At 42.4% G+C, this 18,750-nt stretch overlaps 1 protein-coding gene across 2 annotated transcripts in view; it reads left to right on the top strand.

The window, feature by feature from the left end:
• Nucleotides 1-18,750, top strand: part of VTI1A (vesicle transport through interaction with t-SNAREs 1A) — a 673,595-nt gene that overhangs the window by 107,840 nt on the left and 547,005 nt on the right. For both annotated transcript variants that reach the window (XM_030202729.1, XM_030202730.1), the window contains exon 4: nucleotides 17,828-17,905. In XM_030202729.1, the coding sequence (XP_030058589.1) occupies nucleotides 17,828-17,905 (78 nt within the window). The remainder of the gene's footprint in view (nucleotides 1-17,827; nucleotides 17,906-18,750) is intronic.

Here is an 18,750-nt window from a genome sequence, read left to right as displayed (position 1 = left end):
AGTGTGGCTTACAATATGTTATGAAAACTGGAAGTACAGTTTGTTACAACTCAGTTATGGATTACATTATGAGGTGTTATGCGAGACAAAGTCTAGTAACATTAAGGAATATAACAATGGAAAAGATCATTGAGACATTGTAATAATTCACTTGGGCGGAAACGACATTGGAACACTCCCCTGCATTGACTTAGTCCTTTGAGTATATGTATTACAGTGTATGGGTGTGTCAGTCTCTATGTTTTGTGTGTGTGTGCCTGAGGTTGTATGTGTACGCGTCTTTGTATCTGTCTGGAAGAGTGCAGCTATGGGCATGTGTATCTGTATGCGTATGTGTCTGTGCTGGCTCCATGTTTGTCTGTCACCCAGGAGAGTTAAAAAAGAGGGAAAGGGCAGATTTAAAGGGGCAGTTTCCAAACTGGGACATTGCAGCATGAACTAAGGACCGAAACTGATATGCTGAAAAGTTTCACTTTGGTAATGTCAGTTTCTAAGCCTCAGAAGCTGAGACTGTTACTCCCATAGAAATGCAGTGGGCCATTTTTTTTTTTTGAGCCATTTTTTTTTTTGAGGAAGGAGGCAAGAGTTTTTTTTGTTTTTTTTTAATCTCTGAAACATCTAGTCAATCAGGTGCCTCGTCAAACTCTCTGTATGTCTTTTCACCATTTCCCCCCCCCCTCACCAAATTTGTTATTTGCTCCCCTTTAATTAAATTGTCAGAGAGTTATTTTGCCCCCAGATAAGACAGACGTTCTTGACTTTACTTTCCAACATTCCATTGGACTGGAAAGAAGAAGAAGTGAAAAACATTTCACCTGTATTTATAGATGACTTTTATTAGTAATGGAGGAAGACACATTCTTGAATTTCTTTATGAAGGCCTTTCTGTCTTTTGATTTGTTGTACTTAGATTAGTAGTTTCATGGGATCTATATACTGCAATGTGTATAAAATAATACTGACAGCGGGATCAAAGATCAAGGTATTTAATTAGCTTAAGCTAATTTAAGCTAAGTATATTGAGCTATCCTGTGAATGTATGTATTTGAACTTGTTGCTGGCTGTGGAAGGATGATTTTCTTGAATTGCTTTTTGTGGAGGAGTGGCCTAGTGGTTAGGGTGGTGGACTTTGGTCCTGAGGAACTGAGTTCAATTCCCACTTCAGGCATGGGCAGCTCCTTGTGACTCTGGGCAAGTCACTTAACCCTCCATTGCCCCATGTAAGCCGCATTGAGCCTGCCATGAGTGGGAAAGCGCAGGGTACAACTGTAACAAAATTAAAATACTATTGGAGATTCTACATGGAATGTTGCTACTATTGGAGATTCTACATGGAATATTGCTATTCCACTAGCAACATTCCATGTAGAAGGCTGCGCAGGCTTCTGTTTCTGTGAGTCTGTGCAGGACGTCAGACTCACAGAAGCAGAAGCCTGCGCGGCCACATTGGTGATCTGCAAGGGCTGACTTCTACATGGAATGTTGCTAGTGGAATAGCAACATTCCATGTAGAATCTCAACTAGTAACAACAGTGGAGGAGTGGCCTAGTGGTTAGGGTGGTGGACTTTGGTCCTGAGGAACAGAGTTGGATTCCCACTTCAGGCACAGGCAGCTCCTTGTGACTCTGGGCAAGTCACTTAACCCTCCATTGCCCCATGTAAGCCGCAGTGAGCCTGCAACGAGTGGGAAAGCGCGGGGTACAAATGTAACAAAAATAAAAATAAAATATATAACTAAATTGGACTTCCTTTGATTGTTTGTTTTAAGTCTATACTCTGCTTTCGACCTACTCGTTCTTTCCTTTATAATGGAGTTCCTTTCCTATCATTTTCTCTTTTGATTTCATTGTAAATCGCCTTGATTTGCTTTGTAAAAAAAAAAAGGTGATTTTTTAGCAACTATGAATAAACATAAATATAGCAGCTTTAATAAATGGAAACTGTAAACTAATTCATTTTGGTGCCAACTGAGTCTGTCTACAAACATTTGTCAGTCAGCACCTGGGAAATGTTAAGACTTGGGTTAAACAGACAGCTTCTATGAAATGTAATTGTGGACTGGAAGTGAGAATCAGCATGCAAAATTCTTGCTCAGATGTCATCCATCTTATATTTGACCCTCCACACCCTCTTTTGAATTTGAGGGTTTCAAATTATTACAGATTTAACCAGCTGGTGCATCCTTTTCATGCTCAGAGCTTAATAATCGTCAGGCTCTGTACTATATGGCTTATATAATATCTGAACTGAAGGTTCTTTTTATGGTACCTTCGGGACTAGTTAAAATGTTCTTAAAAGTAATATTGCATTTTGTAATGAGAAGTATTTCCCTACCATTGAATATATTTTACTTGAAACAGATGCTTCTGTAAGTCGAATGTCCTTAAAATAGGAACTTCTTCCACAGGAGACCATATATAGATTGGAACTTTGGATTGGTGTTTGTATTATCAAGATAGTCTCTTAAATGAATCTACTGTAGCACGTACCTAGTTGGCTTTTATGTCGTAAATGCAGTGCAAAACAGTTTTCCTATAAATATAATGGTGTATTACATGCTCATTACTGGACAAAAGAAACCAGAACAAATTCAAGAATGGCTGGAAGAGGAGCAGCTGGGCCTCCTTTTTATAACAGAAACATGGCTACGCAGCGAAGATGATCCAATGCTGAATGACATCTGTCCACCGTGTTATAAAATCATAACCCTAACATGAAATAAAAGAGGAGAAACAGCTGTTACCTACAAATGTTTACTCAGGATAAAACAAATACCAGAACACATGAATCCTTTTCTAGAAATCCTGGCATGCACTATAAATGACCTTACCCTCCAGGGTCAAATATGCGGAATCCTGTTCTGTCCCCATCCTACTGGGAGACACTGACTTCCATATGGAGTCTCGTGACAACCAGACCACAAAGGAAGTACATGTCTTTCTGGATTCCTGGGAACTCAATGGGCCATAGGAAACATCAACCCATACGAAGGGCCATTTCCTAGATCTGTTTGCCTACCCACTAAAGATTCACGTGGAAGCCTATCTCAAACAACAGCTGGACCCCTGTTCCATGGTCAGACCACAAAAAATTATCTTTCACGTTAAACTGGAAAGAGTCCAAACAATGCAAAAGATCACAAGACGCACCCAGCATTGTCTATACCAGAGGCCTTTTAAGAGTCATAGAATTTTGGGAGCAAATCATAAACATCCAAGATGAACTACAACCAGACTCGCCCAACTTCATGGGTCAATGGGATATACACAGCAAAACCATCCTTGAGACAATAGCACCCAAAACCCCCAGAAGGAAACATAATAGAAGACCATCACCCTGGTTCAATCAAAAATTACTAACCACCAAACAGCTTTACAGGAGACTTGAAAGGAAATGGCTCAAAGAAATGACAGAAGAAAACCATATCACTTTGAGAAATACAATACGGGCATACAAGAACGTGATTAAACAAGCAAAGAAGGAATTCTATGAATCATAAATTGGATCTGGTTAACCTAACATTAAAAAATACTATATGGCCTAATGAATAACATGTTAGATGTCCAGAAAGTGACGACCACAAATGAGTTACCACCATCTGCACAGGCATTAGCTATTTACTTTGAACAAAAAATTGCCAAAATCAAGGCTGAACTACCTCAACCAAAGATACTCATCGTCAACTACCTAGGTGACCAGGTCAACATCCACAAGTCCATTCAAGCAGATCCTGGGTCTCATTCAAAAAGCCAGCCATACAGGAAATCAAAACCCTAATATATAAATATGCCAAATCACATTTCTCACTTGATGCCTGCCCCAATATCATCATGGAGGAAACACCCAATTGGTTCTTGAACCTAATAGCAGAACACATTTCTATCCTGCTACATGAAGGAATCTTCTCCCATAACAAGAGTAACATAATATTAACCCCAGTTCCTAAGAATACAACAGCTAAGGTCAATGACACCACAAACTATAGACTGGTAGTCTTAATTCCTCTACTAATTAAGACAATAGAAGAACTGCGTTTGTATATAGAATACTGACACAACCGTGTATATACATATGTATAACACCTGATGAAATACCTGCCGTGCCACCCGATCCTACACCACTCCCAATCAGGATTCAGACCACACCACAGCACAGAATCCACACTCAATCATTCCAGGACAACGTTAGAAGGGAACTCAGCATAGGGATGAAAATCTTCGTACTTCAATTCGACATGTCCAGCGCCTTCGATGTGGTGGATCATGACACCCTACTCTGTTTACTAGACAACATCAGCGTAGGAGGATCAGTAATAAGATGGTTGAAAGGTTTCCTCAGCACCAGATCATATAAGGTCGAGATGGCTAATATTGTATCACCACCCTGGATCCCTACATGCAGAGTTCTACATGGCTTCCCATTCTCACCAATACTATTTAATATCCTAATGGCGCCTCTGGGAAGAGAGCTAGAGAAAGGTGTCTTCAACCCCCACGTAAACGCAGATGTTCTTATTCCCAAAGTAAATTTGCCCTCAAGAGAACAAGACTCCTACCAATTGACGTCTGCCCCTTGGAGAAGTCAATGTTCCACTGCTAACCTACCATCATCCTTCGCAAGCCTATAACTGTTCAATAGTTTCACTGTAAACCTGTTATTGTTTAATGTATTCATGTTATTCCACTGTAAGCCACATAGAACCAAACTTCATTTGGATAATGTGGGATATAACATCAATAAATAAAAATGAATTGTTTAGGGGTCAACTCTGTAGAAGAACAATAACTCTGCAACATAAAAGTCTTTAATTCAAAACCAGCGCAAAAAAAGAAATATATACATATACATTCTAACAACCTAGGCTTCTTGTAGGCATATTGCACTTAGGGAAAACTGGACTCTTTAATAGTTATACCTTTTTATTAAGCCAGTACAAAAGTTATCCAAAGATATGGCTCCTTTCTAAGAACAATGGATAAACTAATGGAGTGGAGGAGTGGCCTAGTGGTTAGAGCACCGGTCTTGTAATCCAGAGGTGGCCAGTTCAAATCCCACTGCTGCTCCTTGTGATCTTGGGCAAGTCACTTAACCCTCTATTGCCTCAGGTACAAACTTAGATTGTGAGCCCTCCTGGGACAGAGAAATATCCAGTGTACCTGAATGTAACTCACCTTGAGCTACTACTGAAAAAGGTGTGAGCAAAATCTAAATAAATAGCAAGATTCTAGAATCCTAAAGAGTAACAAGATTCCATGCAGAATCTCAAAGAGTAGCGACATTCCATGTAGAACCCCAAAGAATAGCTAGGTTCTGGAGTGGAGGATTGGCCTAGTGGTTAGAGCACTGGTCTTGCAATCCAGAGGTGGCCAGTTCAAATCCCACTGCTGCTCCTTGTGATCTTGGGCAAGTCACTTAAGCCTCCATTGCCTCAGGTACAAACTTAGATTGTGAGCCCTCCTGGAGCAGAGAAATATCCAGAGTACCTGAATGTAACTCACCTTGAGCTACTGAAAAAGGTGTCAGCAAAATTTAAATAAATAAATAAATATTCCCAGAATTGCTTGCAATATAAATTGAAAATCTACCTTCCTTCCGTTGGCATGAGATATTTGTGTTTTGATGGGCTATTGTTCACAATCCGTGAAAAACCAAATCATAATCTGATTTATAAAGAATCTGGAATTCTGGTTTTGTATTACAATTTCAGAACTTTTTCTTTTTTTTTTTTTTTTAATTTGGAAGGTTGGAAAGCAACCTTGCATGCTAAGCAAATTCATATTTCTACACAGCACTGGTATACAGGAAAGCAGAGAGAAGCATGCACACATTCATGCACAGCTTCCTTTTCTATAATCTGCAACTTGAATAAAACAAAAACTTTTGTGTTATTTAACTTTTAGAGGAAAATGTTTGCTAAGAAAAAATTCTGATGAGGCTTTTTTAATCCTGCATGAAGCAGCTCAGAAAATGGCACTCGGTAAAAGCTGTAGAGTTACTGTCCTTATAAACATACGTATGAAGTATCTGTAGACAGTGGTAACTGACAACTAAGACTAAAAATGTTGACAATTTCTTGATTTGCCCAGCTCACTTATGTATAGAAGTCATTAACTATTTATAAAATGCATTATGAATTGAGTTCCTTCAAACTCTAGCTCAGACTGACATTTCCAGCTCAAATCAGGGTAGCATTTGGCTACTGTACACATTTTGATAAAGCTGATAGTTATGAAGTAGAAATCCTATAATCTTGAAATTCTGAGTAAATTTTTTTAATTGTCATATTCAGATGTGCTTTTCACGTAGCAGTGAATGGGCAACACAGAAGACGTGGCACATGAAACTCAGCAATGTGGTAAAGACATGAGCTCAGTTTTTATTTATTTTTAATATTTTATTTTTGGTAAGTCTGCAGTTTAGGTCATTTTTGGGCACTGCCAGATTTCAATTGCGTTTTTCGACTTTGGAATTTTTGTGAAGCTTTGTCCGACACACGCTAGAGTAAGCACAAAAGTGTTCAGCTGTTTATAATGCTTTATTTTAATCTGCATTCATTTCCATATGAAATAATCATCCAGCTTGAGTTCTCACAATTAATTATTAGAACCTCAGGCTATCCAGAACCAGTCATCCACTTTTGACTGATCATGACTGACATGGCAATGCCTTGTTGACTTTTATATCAAGGATATTGTAGGACTTAAAGGAATGCAGTACCAAAGAGTAATCTATGGTGTTCATGAAAGGTTTTCTTGTGCTTTCTCTTCTGACAAACTATTTCTAGAATTTACCAAATATACTTTATTATTTTTTTTTTTTTGGGGGGGGGGGGGGGGGGGGGGGAGAAGACCACGAAGGGAAAAGCAAATGAGAAATGACACCTGTGCAGCAGGAGGTGGCAAGCACCAGAATTAACAGCCCTGTTGCAGTCTCTTGACACTATTACATGAAAAAGTCTTTGTTGTTGTTGTTTCTCTTTTAAGGCAGTATCTTCACTTTAGTAAGTGTTATGCTGGCTCAAGGTCCACGTTCACACGACTGATAGGGGGCATGCGATGAAGCTACAATGTAGTAAATTTAAAACGAATCGGAGAAACCTTTTCTTAACTCAATGTGTAATTAAACTCTGGAATTCGTTGCCAGAGAATGTGGTAAAGGCGGTTAGCTTAGCAGAGTTTAAAAAAGGTTTGGACGGCTTCCTACAGGAAAAGTCCATAGACCGTTATTAAATGGACTTGGAGAAAATCCACTATTTCTGGGATAAGCAGTATAAAGTGTTTTGTACTTTTGGGGATCTTGCCAGGTATTTGTGGTCTGGATTGGCCACTGTTGGAAACAGGATGCTGGGCTTGATGGACCTTCGGTCTTTCCCAGTATGGCAGTACTTATGTACTTATGTATATTTGTAAATGATTTCAGTGCCTTGCAGTTAGACCAGGTATGTGAAACTTGTAACTAATGATGGGCTGATACAGCAGCCGTGCATCTGTCGAGAGGCCACATTAAAATATTCATCCTCCCTGTTCTCCCCATTACAATTACTTAGGAGCCAAATTTACATTATGTAATTACTCATGTTAAATTTAGAATGAGGATTTGATACTGTAAGCATGTTTGACGCACCTGAGGTAGACTAATGTTAAAATATTTTCGTAGACTGCTGTCTGTAATTGAATATCTGTACTTACTGTGTCTGCTAAGATCTTTACAATACAAAGAAATAAGAGTCTCTCTGTTCTTTTAAGGGGGGACCTTTTACTTAAGTGCATTAAGCAGTTAACATGTGAATTAGTGTGCACTGTTAACACATGGCCAAGCTGCCAGTTCCCACAGTGTACTCTAAATTACATATTAAAGGGTGAATTCTATATATGTCTCCAAAAGAATCACGCCCCCCCCCCCAAAAAAAATGTGCTTAGTGCTATTCTATAAACCTAACCTAAAGTTAGGCTTGGTTTATAGAATGTATGTAGCGCCTGTTCCTGTGACAAAAATTTAGGTGCAACCATTTACGCCAACTAAAACCTGGTGTCAGGGCCAGAGGGGGGGGGGGGGCAGGGGTGCAAAATTCCCTGGGCCCGGCCTCCAAGGGAGGGCCCAGGCCCAGTAAGCTTCTTGCTGCCTGCTTCCGAGTCTGTCCTCCCCTGCTTCTGCGTGCCACCCAGGACCCAGGTGATTGCATTAGCAGGATATCGCGTTAATGCAATCATCCAGGTCCCAACAGGAGCAGCAGAAGACAGACCGCGGAAGCAGACACACAAAAAGTGGCTTGCTGGCGCCGGGCCCAGGCCCCCCCTTTTTGAGGTAAAGACAGAATGGTAAAGGGGTGGGTGGGAGCAACGATGTGAGTGGGGGTGGGGGGGTGGGGCGGCTTACAGTGGTCCGGTTCTGCCCCAGGCCCGGCTATGTCTCTCTGCGGCCCTGCCTGGTGTAAATGCCTGCGCCTAACTTAGACGCAGATCTGGCTTACAATGCGCACAATTTTTAGAACGCCTATGGCCACACCCCCTTTTGAGATCCATGCATGAGAATTTACGCTCACCACTTTACAGTAAGCTGTGCACATAAATTCCTCAACTGTTAACACAAAGTTACTGTGTGCTAGCTACAGAATACCACACTTTAATAAAAGGGTGCTTAAGAATGGTCTCCCTCTCCGTGCCTACCCTAGAATCTTGAGTGACTGGGGTTTTCCTGGTAGCTGATTCTATAGTTAACCAGGGGTAATGTCATTACTGGGGTGTGATAAAGGCTAAGGGGCATCAGCGTATCAATCTTCCCAGTGATGAGTAGCAATCTGAGCTGAATTAAAACACTTTCCCTGATTACTGGTATGGCAGGGCTAGAGTAATTCCTCTCTTTGTTTGAAGTACATCAAACAAAAATGGGGGTAAAATATCATAATTGAGCAATCTACACCAATTTGTTAGCTTTTTGGTGAAAAGGGAAGCAAACAAAAACAATCTCCATATGATATTCTTGCATACTGTGGAGTGTTTTAGTCTCCCGTCGTGATGAGATGAATAATTAAACAGGCAGCTCTGATACCGCTGTTTCTTTAAAGCTTTTTGTTTCCTTTAATGCCAGCGATGACTTTTTGCTTGGCTAGTTTGAAACTACTACAGTTGAGATCTCTCCAAATGGAGAGAGAGAGAGATTTGGTATAATACATTTCCAGACAAGGTTCATGGTGCATTTTGCCTTTGATACGTACAGCTTTATAGCTTCAGTACACCATCCTGATCTGAACACAGTCAGATATGCCGCACATCTGTATACCTTCCACTGCCTAACTGGGAATATTCAGCGGCACTTAACCGGAGAGTGCCACTGAATATTCCCTCAGACCGCCCAAACAAAAAGTGGGCAGATCATGGGCGGCACTGGGGAGGAGGCCCAGGTTATTCGGGTGCTGGCATTATTCAGTGCTTGCACCTGTACATAAGTATTGCCATACTGGGAAAGACCAAAGGTCCATCGAGCCCAGCATCCTGTTTCCAACAGTGGCCAATCCAGGTCATAAGTACCTGGCAGAAACCCAAATAGTAGCAACATTCCACTAGAACCCCAAAGAGTAGCAAGATTCTAGAATTTTAAAGAATAACAAGATTCCATGCAGAATTTCAAAGTGTAGGAACATTCCATGTAGGAGCGGAGGAGTGGCCTAGTGGTTAGGGTGGTGGACTTTGGTCCTGGGGAACTGAGGAACTGAGTTTGATTCCCGGCACAGGCAGCTCCTTGTGACTCTGGGCAAGTCACTTAACCCTCCATTGCCCACCGCATAGAGCCTGCTATGAGTGGGAAAGCGCGGGGTACAAATGTAATTAAAAAAAAAAAAACCAAACCCACAGAGTCGCAAGATTACATTCAGAATCCCAAACACATTACATAAGTGTTGCCACACTGGGACAGATAAAAGGTCCATCAAGCCCAACATCCTGTTTCCAACAGTGGCCAATCCAGGTCACAAATACCTGGCAAGATCCCATAAAAGTACAAAACATTTTATACTGCTTATCCCAGAAATAGTGAATTTTCCCCTAGTCCATTTAATAATGCACAGCTAAGCGGCTTCATTTAGGACAGTTAAGGAGCTGTCCTAAATAAGGCCGCTTAGTTATGTGGGTGCTGGCTATGAATAGCTGGGCAGCATGCATATCTTTTTCTTTAAGCATCTGAACCCCTCAAGCCCCCCCCCCCCTGCCAATATCCTCTCTTTCCCTCCCGCCTCCCAGCCTATTTCAAGACACTCCTCCCAGCCGTTCCCCATGGACCTACTTATATCCCTGCTGGTTATACACGGGGTCATTAGGGGCAGGAGAGCAGCCCTCTTGCCCCTGCCCCTTGCAGCGGTTCTCTAAAATGGCTGTCTGTGACCTCTTGCGAAAGCTTTCAGTACTATATGAAGTACCGTGAGTTGCCGCAAGAGGTCACGGCAGCCATTTTAGACCAGCACCGCAAGGGGGCTGCGCTTCTGCTCACAACGACTAGGAATACAGGTAAGCCCTGGGGGAAGGGCCTTCCTGCATGGCTGGGGGTGGGTCTTCTGGGAGTGTCGACGCAGGATGGGATAGGGGGGAAAGAAGGGACATTGGCTTGAGGGGGCTCAGGGGCTTTGGGAAAAAAAAAGTTATGCAGGCCAGCCGGCCTGATATTCAGTCGGGGGTACATAACTTTTATGTGGCTCCTGCTAAATATTGGCCGGGTCCGCATAAGTGCAAGGCACCCAGCCCGCCAATATTATCCCCCCGGTATTCAGTGCTGGTGCCCGTCATTGAATATCGGGGGGATAGTTTAGCTGGTGACAATCATTGTTTTAAAAAATGCTGACCACTGCCAGCTGAATATCGGAGGGATTATATTTAAGGAAAAGTATATTGGCCACCTTTAAATCTAGACTGAAAGCCCACCTCTTTGATATTGCTTTTGACTCGTAACCACTTGTAACCACTCGCCTCCACCTACCCTCCTCTCTTCCTTCCCGTTCACATTAATTGATTTGATTTGCTTACTTTATTTATTTTTGTCTATTAGATTGTAAGCTCTTTGAGCAGGGACTGTCTTTCTTCTATGTTTGTGCAGCGCTGCGTATGCCTTGTAGCGCTATAGAAATGCTAAATAGTAGTAGTAGTAATGTATTTCTCCTACCTCAATATAATATGAAATTAAATCACTTTGATTTAAAACCTGAATTGTTTTTATAAATTAAAATTCATTCATAGGTGTTGGTAGCCTACTGCCGTAAATAGGGCTACACACCAATGATATGTTTATATTTATGCTTATTAATGATTTGATGAATTGCCAAATCCTGGGAAATCCCATATGTAAGGGCCCTGTTTACTTATCCGCGCTGTAGGTGTGTGAACATTTTTAGTGCACGCTTAAAATTAGCATGCACCAAAAGTAGAGATCTTATAGGAATATGTGGGTGTCTCTATCATTAGCGCATGCTAAATTTTAGCAAGCACTAAAAACGCTAGCACGCCTTAATAAACAGGGCCCTAAGTGATTTACAAAATTCCACAAATATATATATAAAAAAAGGAAAACAGAATGCCATTGAGTGACAGGTACACCAGGAAACAGACGCAGCCAAAACTAACTTTGGAAAGCTACAGAGGAAAGCAGAGGCGACTAAAAGTTAACAAATGAAAACTGTAACTAACCGTTGTAGCGGGAAAATTCGCCAGAACTAACGCATATTAAAATACGCGTCAAAAAGATGGGTTTTAAGCTTGTTCTTAAAGGGTTGTTCGTCTCCCAGGTCTAGAGGTAAATTATTCCAGAGGCAAGGGGACAGGAAGAAAAAGGCAGAGGATCTTGTAGATTCCCAATCAGTCTGTCTTGTGTAAAAATTGTTATATTTTTTTTAAATGTTAAGACGATTTCTACTATTTTGTGCTGTAGATGCTACATTGAGGCTCTGAGGTGTCACTTGTCATTCGCAAGTCTTAGGGGGCCCTTTTAGTAAAGCTTAGCGCATGCTAAATGCCTGTCGGCCGCTTGGCACTTAGCGCATGCTAAACATCAGTAAAAGGGCCTCTTAAACTTTTACCATGATAGACCGTGAGACCAAAGGTTGAGTAGTCAAGTATCACCATCAGCTTCGGCTGCCATTCAAAACCTTAACGATTGCAATTTTTTTTTTTTTGTTTTGGAGCCTAATGGACAATTTTGAGTCTGTCTTGGTTTAGCGGTGTGACTTCCACTTTTAAGTGACCCTGCTTCAGTTTGCCATAGAAAAGAACTATGGCAAACAAATTTTCCGTTAGTGTGCAAAACTGTGACCAGTAGGGCAAGTGGAGTATTTCATAGTAACATAGTAAATGACGGCAGAAAAAGACCTGCATGGTCCATCCAGTCTGCCCAACAAGATAACTCATATGTGCTACTTTTTGTGTATACCTTACTTTGATTTGTACCTGTCCTTTTCAGGGCACAGACCGTATAAATCTGCCCAGCACTATCCCCGCCTCCCAACCACCAGCCCCGCCTCCCACCACCGGCTCTGGCACAGACCGTATAAGTCTGCCCAGCACTATCCCCGCCTCCCAACCACCAGTCCCGCCTCCCACCACCGGCTCTGGCACAGACCGTATAAGTCTGCCCAGCACTATTCCCCGCCTCCCAACCACCAGCCCCGCCTCCCACCACCGGCTCTGGCACAGACCGTATAAGTCTGCCCAGCACTATCCCCGCCTCCCAACCACCAGCCCCGCCTCCCTCCACCGGCTCTGCCACCCAATCTCGGCTAAGTTCTAACAACCCATCAATTTTTTTTTTTTTTTAGTCAGAAGAGGGCATTTGTTCTTATTTTTTCTTCTGCTACATTTGTTTCTTCATATAACTCCTTTCCTTCTTTCTCTCTGCCAGTGTAATTATGAAATAATGGTTGAATTTTGAAAAAAAAAAATATCCATGTCACCATGCCCCAGGCACCAGAAAGATACAAATCCATGCAGAAAACAGATGACAGCACGATGAATATGAGAGAGAGAGAGAGAAAAAAAAATCTGTCATATGCAAGCTGCCTCTAACCAGAAAGTCCCACAAATGAAGTGCAAACAGCAGAAGTTGTTTAAAATGTTTCCTTTGTTCTTGCAGTTCTCCTGTGCTAGAGATGGAGACCGTCAGAACTGAGACAGATCATTAATGATCCTGGTGATGTATCCAGTCTTAAAATGCTTTCTCAGGACTCGTTTGACTGAATAGTTTTAAGATGTCTTTGATAGCTGATTGTGAAATGCCTTTAGGTTGGCTGGTCGATTTAGAAGGGGCTTTTGAATGTTGAATGGTGGCCCCCCAAAAAAAGCTGAGGAGAGAGATAATCAAGGTACTTAAGATCCTGAAAAGAGTGGATAACATTATCTACTTCAGAGTTCTTCATTGCAAGGCCTGGGGCCCTGTGGCAACTCCCACTGAACCTAAGTGTGCCCCCCTGATTCTTTCCATATTCACAATCTCTCCCCCCCCCCACCTTTGACATACCTCCATAACAGTTGTTCTGTTTAATGTCTGTAACATACAGCTGTCGGTGAATTTGAGCTATGTGCTGTCCAAAATCCTACTCTAGTCTCACAAGATCAGGCATGTAGCCAGACCTCGAATCTTTGAGGGGGAGGGGGCACAATATTATCGCGTCCTGCCACCACCACCACCCCTTACGTACCTGAGCCCGCAGGGGTCCCCAAGCCCTGCCAGCGGAAGTGCTTCTCCACCTGCGGCCTGCTCGTTCACCTGGGCGGCAGCACCACCCTGGGCCTCTTTCCGTCCCTGCACGTGCTTGGTTTCCACATAACTGATTATGCATAGGAGAGGCCCGCCCCCTAGCGTGCACTCAGTTTTGCGAAAACCGAGCACGTGTGTGGGCAGGGGGGCATGGAGGCCCTGCACGATTGCGGTGGCCCATTGAACGTGTAGGCCGTGAGTGGAGGAGCACTTCCACTTTCGGGGCTTGAGGACCCCATTAGCCAGGGGCCTGAACCTAAATTGGGGGCCCAGACCTTACAAGAAGGAAGGAATGGATCCTCAGAAGCTTAGCCGAGATTGGGAGGCGGGGCTGGTGTTTGGGTGGTGGGGCTAGTTCTGGGCAAGACTTCTACGGTCTGTGTCCTGAAAATGACAGATACAAATCAAGGTAAGGTATACACAAGAAGTAGCACATATGAGTTTATCTTGTTGGGCAGACTAGATGGACCGTGCAGGTCTTTTTCTGCCGTCATCTACTATGTTACTATCCCCTGCAGTTGAAACTTAAGCTATATGGTACTGGCAGGACATTGAATAACTGTTCAAAAGGTAGGACCACAACCCTTCAGAGGAAGTGTGAGGGGGATTAAGTATTGGAGTGGCAAAGATGGGAGTATAGACAGGATGTTGGAGAGTGGCAGGATTCTGCCACTTTGTCAGGTGATGGTCTTGGCTCTCAAATTTAATTTTTTTTTTTTTTTTGAACAGCGAATCTCACTGATCTGTGTCTCATAATGTTAGAACAGGGGCACCTGATGGCAGATGTAAAAGAACTGACACTGCTATCCTGGACTGACCCATCTATTTTTCTCTAACTTACTGTCCTGCTTACCCCTTTCCGTTTATTGTACCCTGTCTGTTTGTTATTCAGTTGTTGTAAGCCACGTTGAGCCTGCCAGAGGTGGGAAATTGTGGGATATAAGCACAGTAAACTAAATACATAAATAAATAAATTAGTGGCGAGAGAACCTATGCAAGTCATTTTTACAGGATTTTAAGAAGACAAATATAACTATGTTCAAATTGAGTTGAGACCTATTTTTACAAGATAAACCAAACATATTTTATTTAATGTAATAGGAATGTTAATCTTGTTTCAGTGTATCCCCACGTGCCATCCACTAGAAACTGGAGCACTATGACAGTAGTCGGATAACTGTGTATGCCATATGTGAATGAGGTTGAAGGGGGGCAGCCTCAGGAAAGATGTCAGGAAGTATTTTTTCACAGAGAGGGTGGTGGACGCTTGGAATGCCCTCCCGCGGGAGGTGGTGGAGATGAAAACGGTAACGGAATTCAAACATGCGTGGGATATGCAGAAAGGAATCCTGTGCAGAAGGAATGGATCCTCAGAAGCTTAGCCGAGATTGGGAGGCAGAGCAGGTGGGGGAAGAGGGGTTGGTGGTTGGGAGGCGAGGATAGTGGAGGGCAGACTTATACGGTCTGTGCCAGAGCCGGCGATGGGAGGCGGGACTGGTGGTTGGGAGGCGGGAAGTAGTGCTGGGCAGACTTGTACGGTGTGTGCCCTGAATAAGGGCACAAATCAAGGTAAGGTTTACACATATGTTTGTCTTGTTGGGCAGATTGGATGGACCGTGCAGGTCGTTTTCTGCCGTCATCTACTATGTTACTATGTTATGTTACTACGTATACTTGGCTCTTCAACCAGGCCTTTAATGGAAGAAGTAACTAACTTGTTAGTCTCACTCACACACACAAGGAGTGACACAGGCTGCCCATACTGCAGCAGGACATGTTTATCCACTCCTACCCTAGCTGAGGTAATATTTAACCATCTCTCTGACCTCACGTGCAACTTTCTTTATCTTTCAACTTTTTATTGATGACTTTGCCAATTAACAGATCAAACAGCATTAGATTACATAACTTCCAATATTCAACAAAATGCGATAATACTAATATTATGATGAACATCAGTCACTTAACATTTTCTCCCCTCCCCAACGAGCCCATCCCGTTTCCCCCTCCCACACCTCCCCCCTTCTCCTCTCCTCCCCTCCCACCCCACCATAGGGAGCTTTAATTGTAAGGATTGTAACGGTGAAGTCTCTCATTGCCTCTATTGATTAGTGGTCTTCCCTGCATCTAATGGGTCCCCCAATTGGTTAAGAATTAAACTACGAGCTCGAGGTGCCAGTACCTGTATGTAACTTTTCCAAGTCAAGTAGAACTCTTTTTGTCTTTTAAATTTTAGGTGAACATCTCAGTTCCATTAACAATAAAGCATGCAGTCTGTTACGCCGCTGCCAATAGGTGGGAGCTTCTTGTTTGACGCAATTAACCAATATACGTTTTTTTTCCCGATTAACAAAGCAGTTGCCTTATTTTCTAACTCCTCTTACTCTACTACTACTACTACTTAACATTTCTAGAGCGTTACTAGGGTTACGCAGCGCTGTACAAATTAACAACTAAGGATGGTCCCTGCTCAGAAGAGCTTACAATCTAAAGGACGAAATGTCAAGTTGGGGTAGTTAAGATTTCCTGAGAAGAGGTGTAGTGATTAGGTGCCGAAGGCGACATTGAAGAGGTGGGCTTTGAGCATTGATTTGAAGATGGGTAGGGAGGGGGCACGGCGTATGCGCTCAGGGAGTTTGTTCCAGGCATGGGGTGAGGCGAGACAGAAAGGGCGGAGCCTGGAGTTGGATGTCCCATCTTTGCTTATACCCTACACTGTCAATTAAAATGTTCTATTACGTATTGTGTTGACACTGTAAGTAGTATACTATACCATACTTTGCATTGTTATTTGAATATTTTTACTGCTTTAATTGGCTGTTGCTCATGTTTGATTTATTCTTACTGTACACTGCCTGGATTGAATGCCTTCAAAAAAGCGTTAAATAAATCCTAATAAATAAAATACATTCATTTTAGCCCAACCACTCGCTACCTGCTGCTGTCAGAGAACAGCTATTGGGTTACAAGAGGGCTTCCCAAACTGGGGGGTGGAAAACCCATGTTTGAAGTCACCTCATCAGCCCCGCACAGGTTCCAAGGAAGGTGGAGGATAAAAGCAGCCTCAGCTAGGACTCTGTAGGAGGGCCGAGAGCAGCAGCAGAGAAGGACAGGCTTCCAGAGGTCTTCTCTTACCAGAGATAGAGAACATGAGTTCTGCCACAGAAAGTTTGATTGGCACTGGGCTGGACAGAGCTGTGGTTTGGGAGCGCTCATGGGTGGGCACGGAAACACTGGCATAACTTACAGCGTATACTTGTGCTGCTGTGTTGTCCATTTGGTATTTTTAAAATGTGGAAATAGAATTGGTACCAAAGAGAATTCACGTGCGTGGAGAACTCAAAAGATCCCATGAAGAAACTCAAGAAAAGAAGGAGATTGTGAATAAAAACCAGGGTTTCCAGAGACGGGGTCGCAAACGATCTTGAGTAAAACAGTGTGTATTGAAAATCGAAGTGACTCAACACACAACGCTGTGTTTCGGCCAGAAGGCCTGCATCAGGAGTCTGTGTACTTTTGTCAGAGAGTAAACGTTTAGAAGCTACAACGGTTAGCTGTGATGGTCTTTAAGAAGACCGTGACGTATAGTTGCTACTGGATACTAAGACAAGAAGCCTGGTTGAAATGCTGTTTTACTCAAGATCATTTGCGGTCCTGTCTCTGGAAACCCTGGTTTATATTCCCACTCTCCTCCTGCATCACTGTGTGGTTTTCTAAATGGCATCCATCCCTTTTCAGACTGTTCTAAAAAGTAAATAAAAATAAAAAACATGCTTTGAAAACCTGGCACTCCAAGAATACGGTCATCTCTCTCACATAAAACAGTTTCAGTCCATCCTTATTTTGGCTCCTTGTGTAGGTAATTTGCCTTTGCATTAGGATAAAACAAGATTCCAGGATGAGATACTATAATATGAAATCCATCACAAAAGACTTTTAAAAAGAGAGAGACATTTCTAAATGATTTTATTACCTTCAACAAATAGGTATCCATTAGGGGACTCCTGAGCCGTGAGTGATGTTGCCTCGATATACTTTTCACTAAAGCTTTTCCTTCCTCACCCTGTTTTTTTTTTGTGTTTTTTTTGGCTTACAGAAAAGGTCACGGATTGCCTACAGTGATGAGGTTCGGAACGAACTGCTGGGGGACGATGGGAACTCCTCCGAGAACCAGGTACTATGCTAATCAAGGAAGCCCTGGTGGGTGGCTGAAGGGTGAAAGAGGTCACCGGTACACTGGGCTCTTCAAGCTGCTCCCTGACGGCATTAGCAGTAACTCATGCAGAAGCGATACTGTTTAATGCAAAGCCGGGGTCTTAATCAACTTCAAAAATGATTCGTGGGGATCCTACATTTAACCCTTTGCCTTCTGATCACTGGCTGCTCTCTTTATACTGAATCTTTTTCTTTCTTTCTTTTCTTTTCCTGTTAGGAATAACTTGAAGCACACTGTTTGCAGACAAAGCTTAGGACTTTGCTTCACAGATGTGTCCAAGGGAGGGAAAAAAAATTCAGACAGTGTGTTTGAGAAGTGGACAGTATAGAAACGTGAACACTGGCAGGCGAAACAAATGAAAGCGAGCTGACAGACAGCTGATCGAGAATGCTAATGTCTTGTTCACGATCGCTTGTCTTTCTAACAGGCTTTTATTTTTTTTTTTTATTCCTTCCTCAACTTGGATTTATTAAACACATCAAAGTATATCATGCTGTATACACAGGTTATTGTATTAATATGACTTTGACGGACATTTTCGATATGACTTCTAAATCCGATTTTTGATGTTTTGCGAAACACATCCAGAAATCCAGTGGAGAATATGGCTGTTTTCAAACCAGAAAAACATCCAGCTTTTTGTTTTGAAAATAGCTATTTACTAGACATTTTGAAATTTAAAGAAGTCTTTATTAAACAGTTAGAGACAATACTGAAACCCAAAATAGATCAGGTACAACAAGTCATATAACTGAAAATAAATAGCAATAGAAGTCCCAAAAGGGAACAAGTGGCAACAGCAG

This window comes from Microcaecilia unicolor, chromosome 5 (genome assembly GCF_901765095.1).
Source record: "Microcaecilia unicolor chromosome 5, aMicUni1.1, whole genome shotgun sequence".
Taxonomy (NCBI): domain Eukaryota; kingdom Metazoa; phylum Chordata; class Amphibia; order Gymnophiona; family Siphonopidae; genus Microcaecilia; species Microcaecilia unicolor.
The sequence above is the reverse complement of the archived record's forward strand: the minus strand, read 5'-3'. Positions and strand labels throughout refer to the sequence as shown.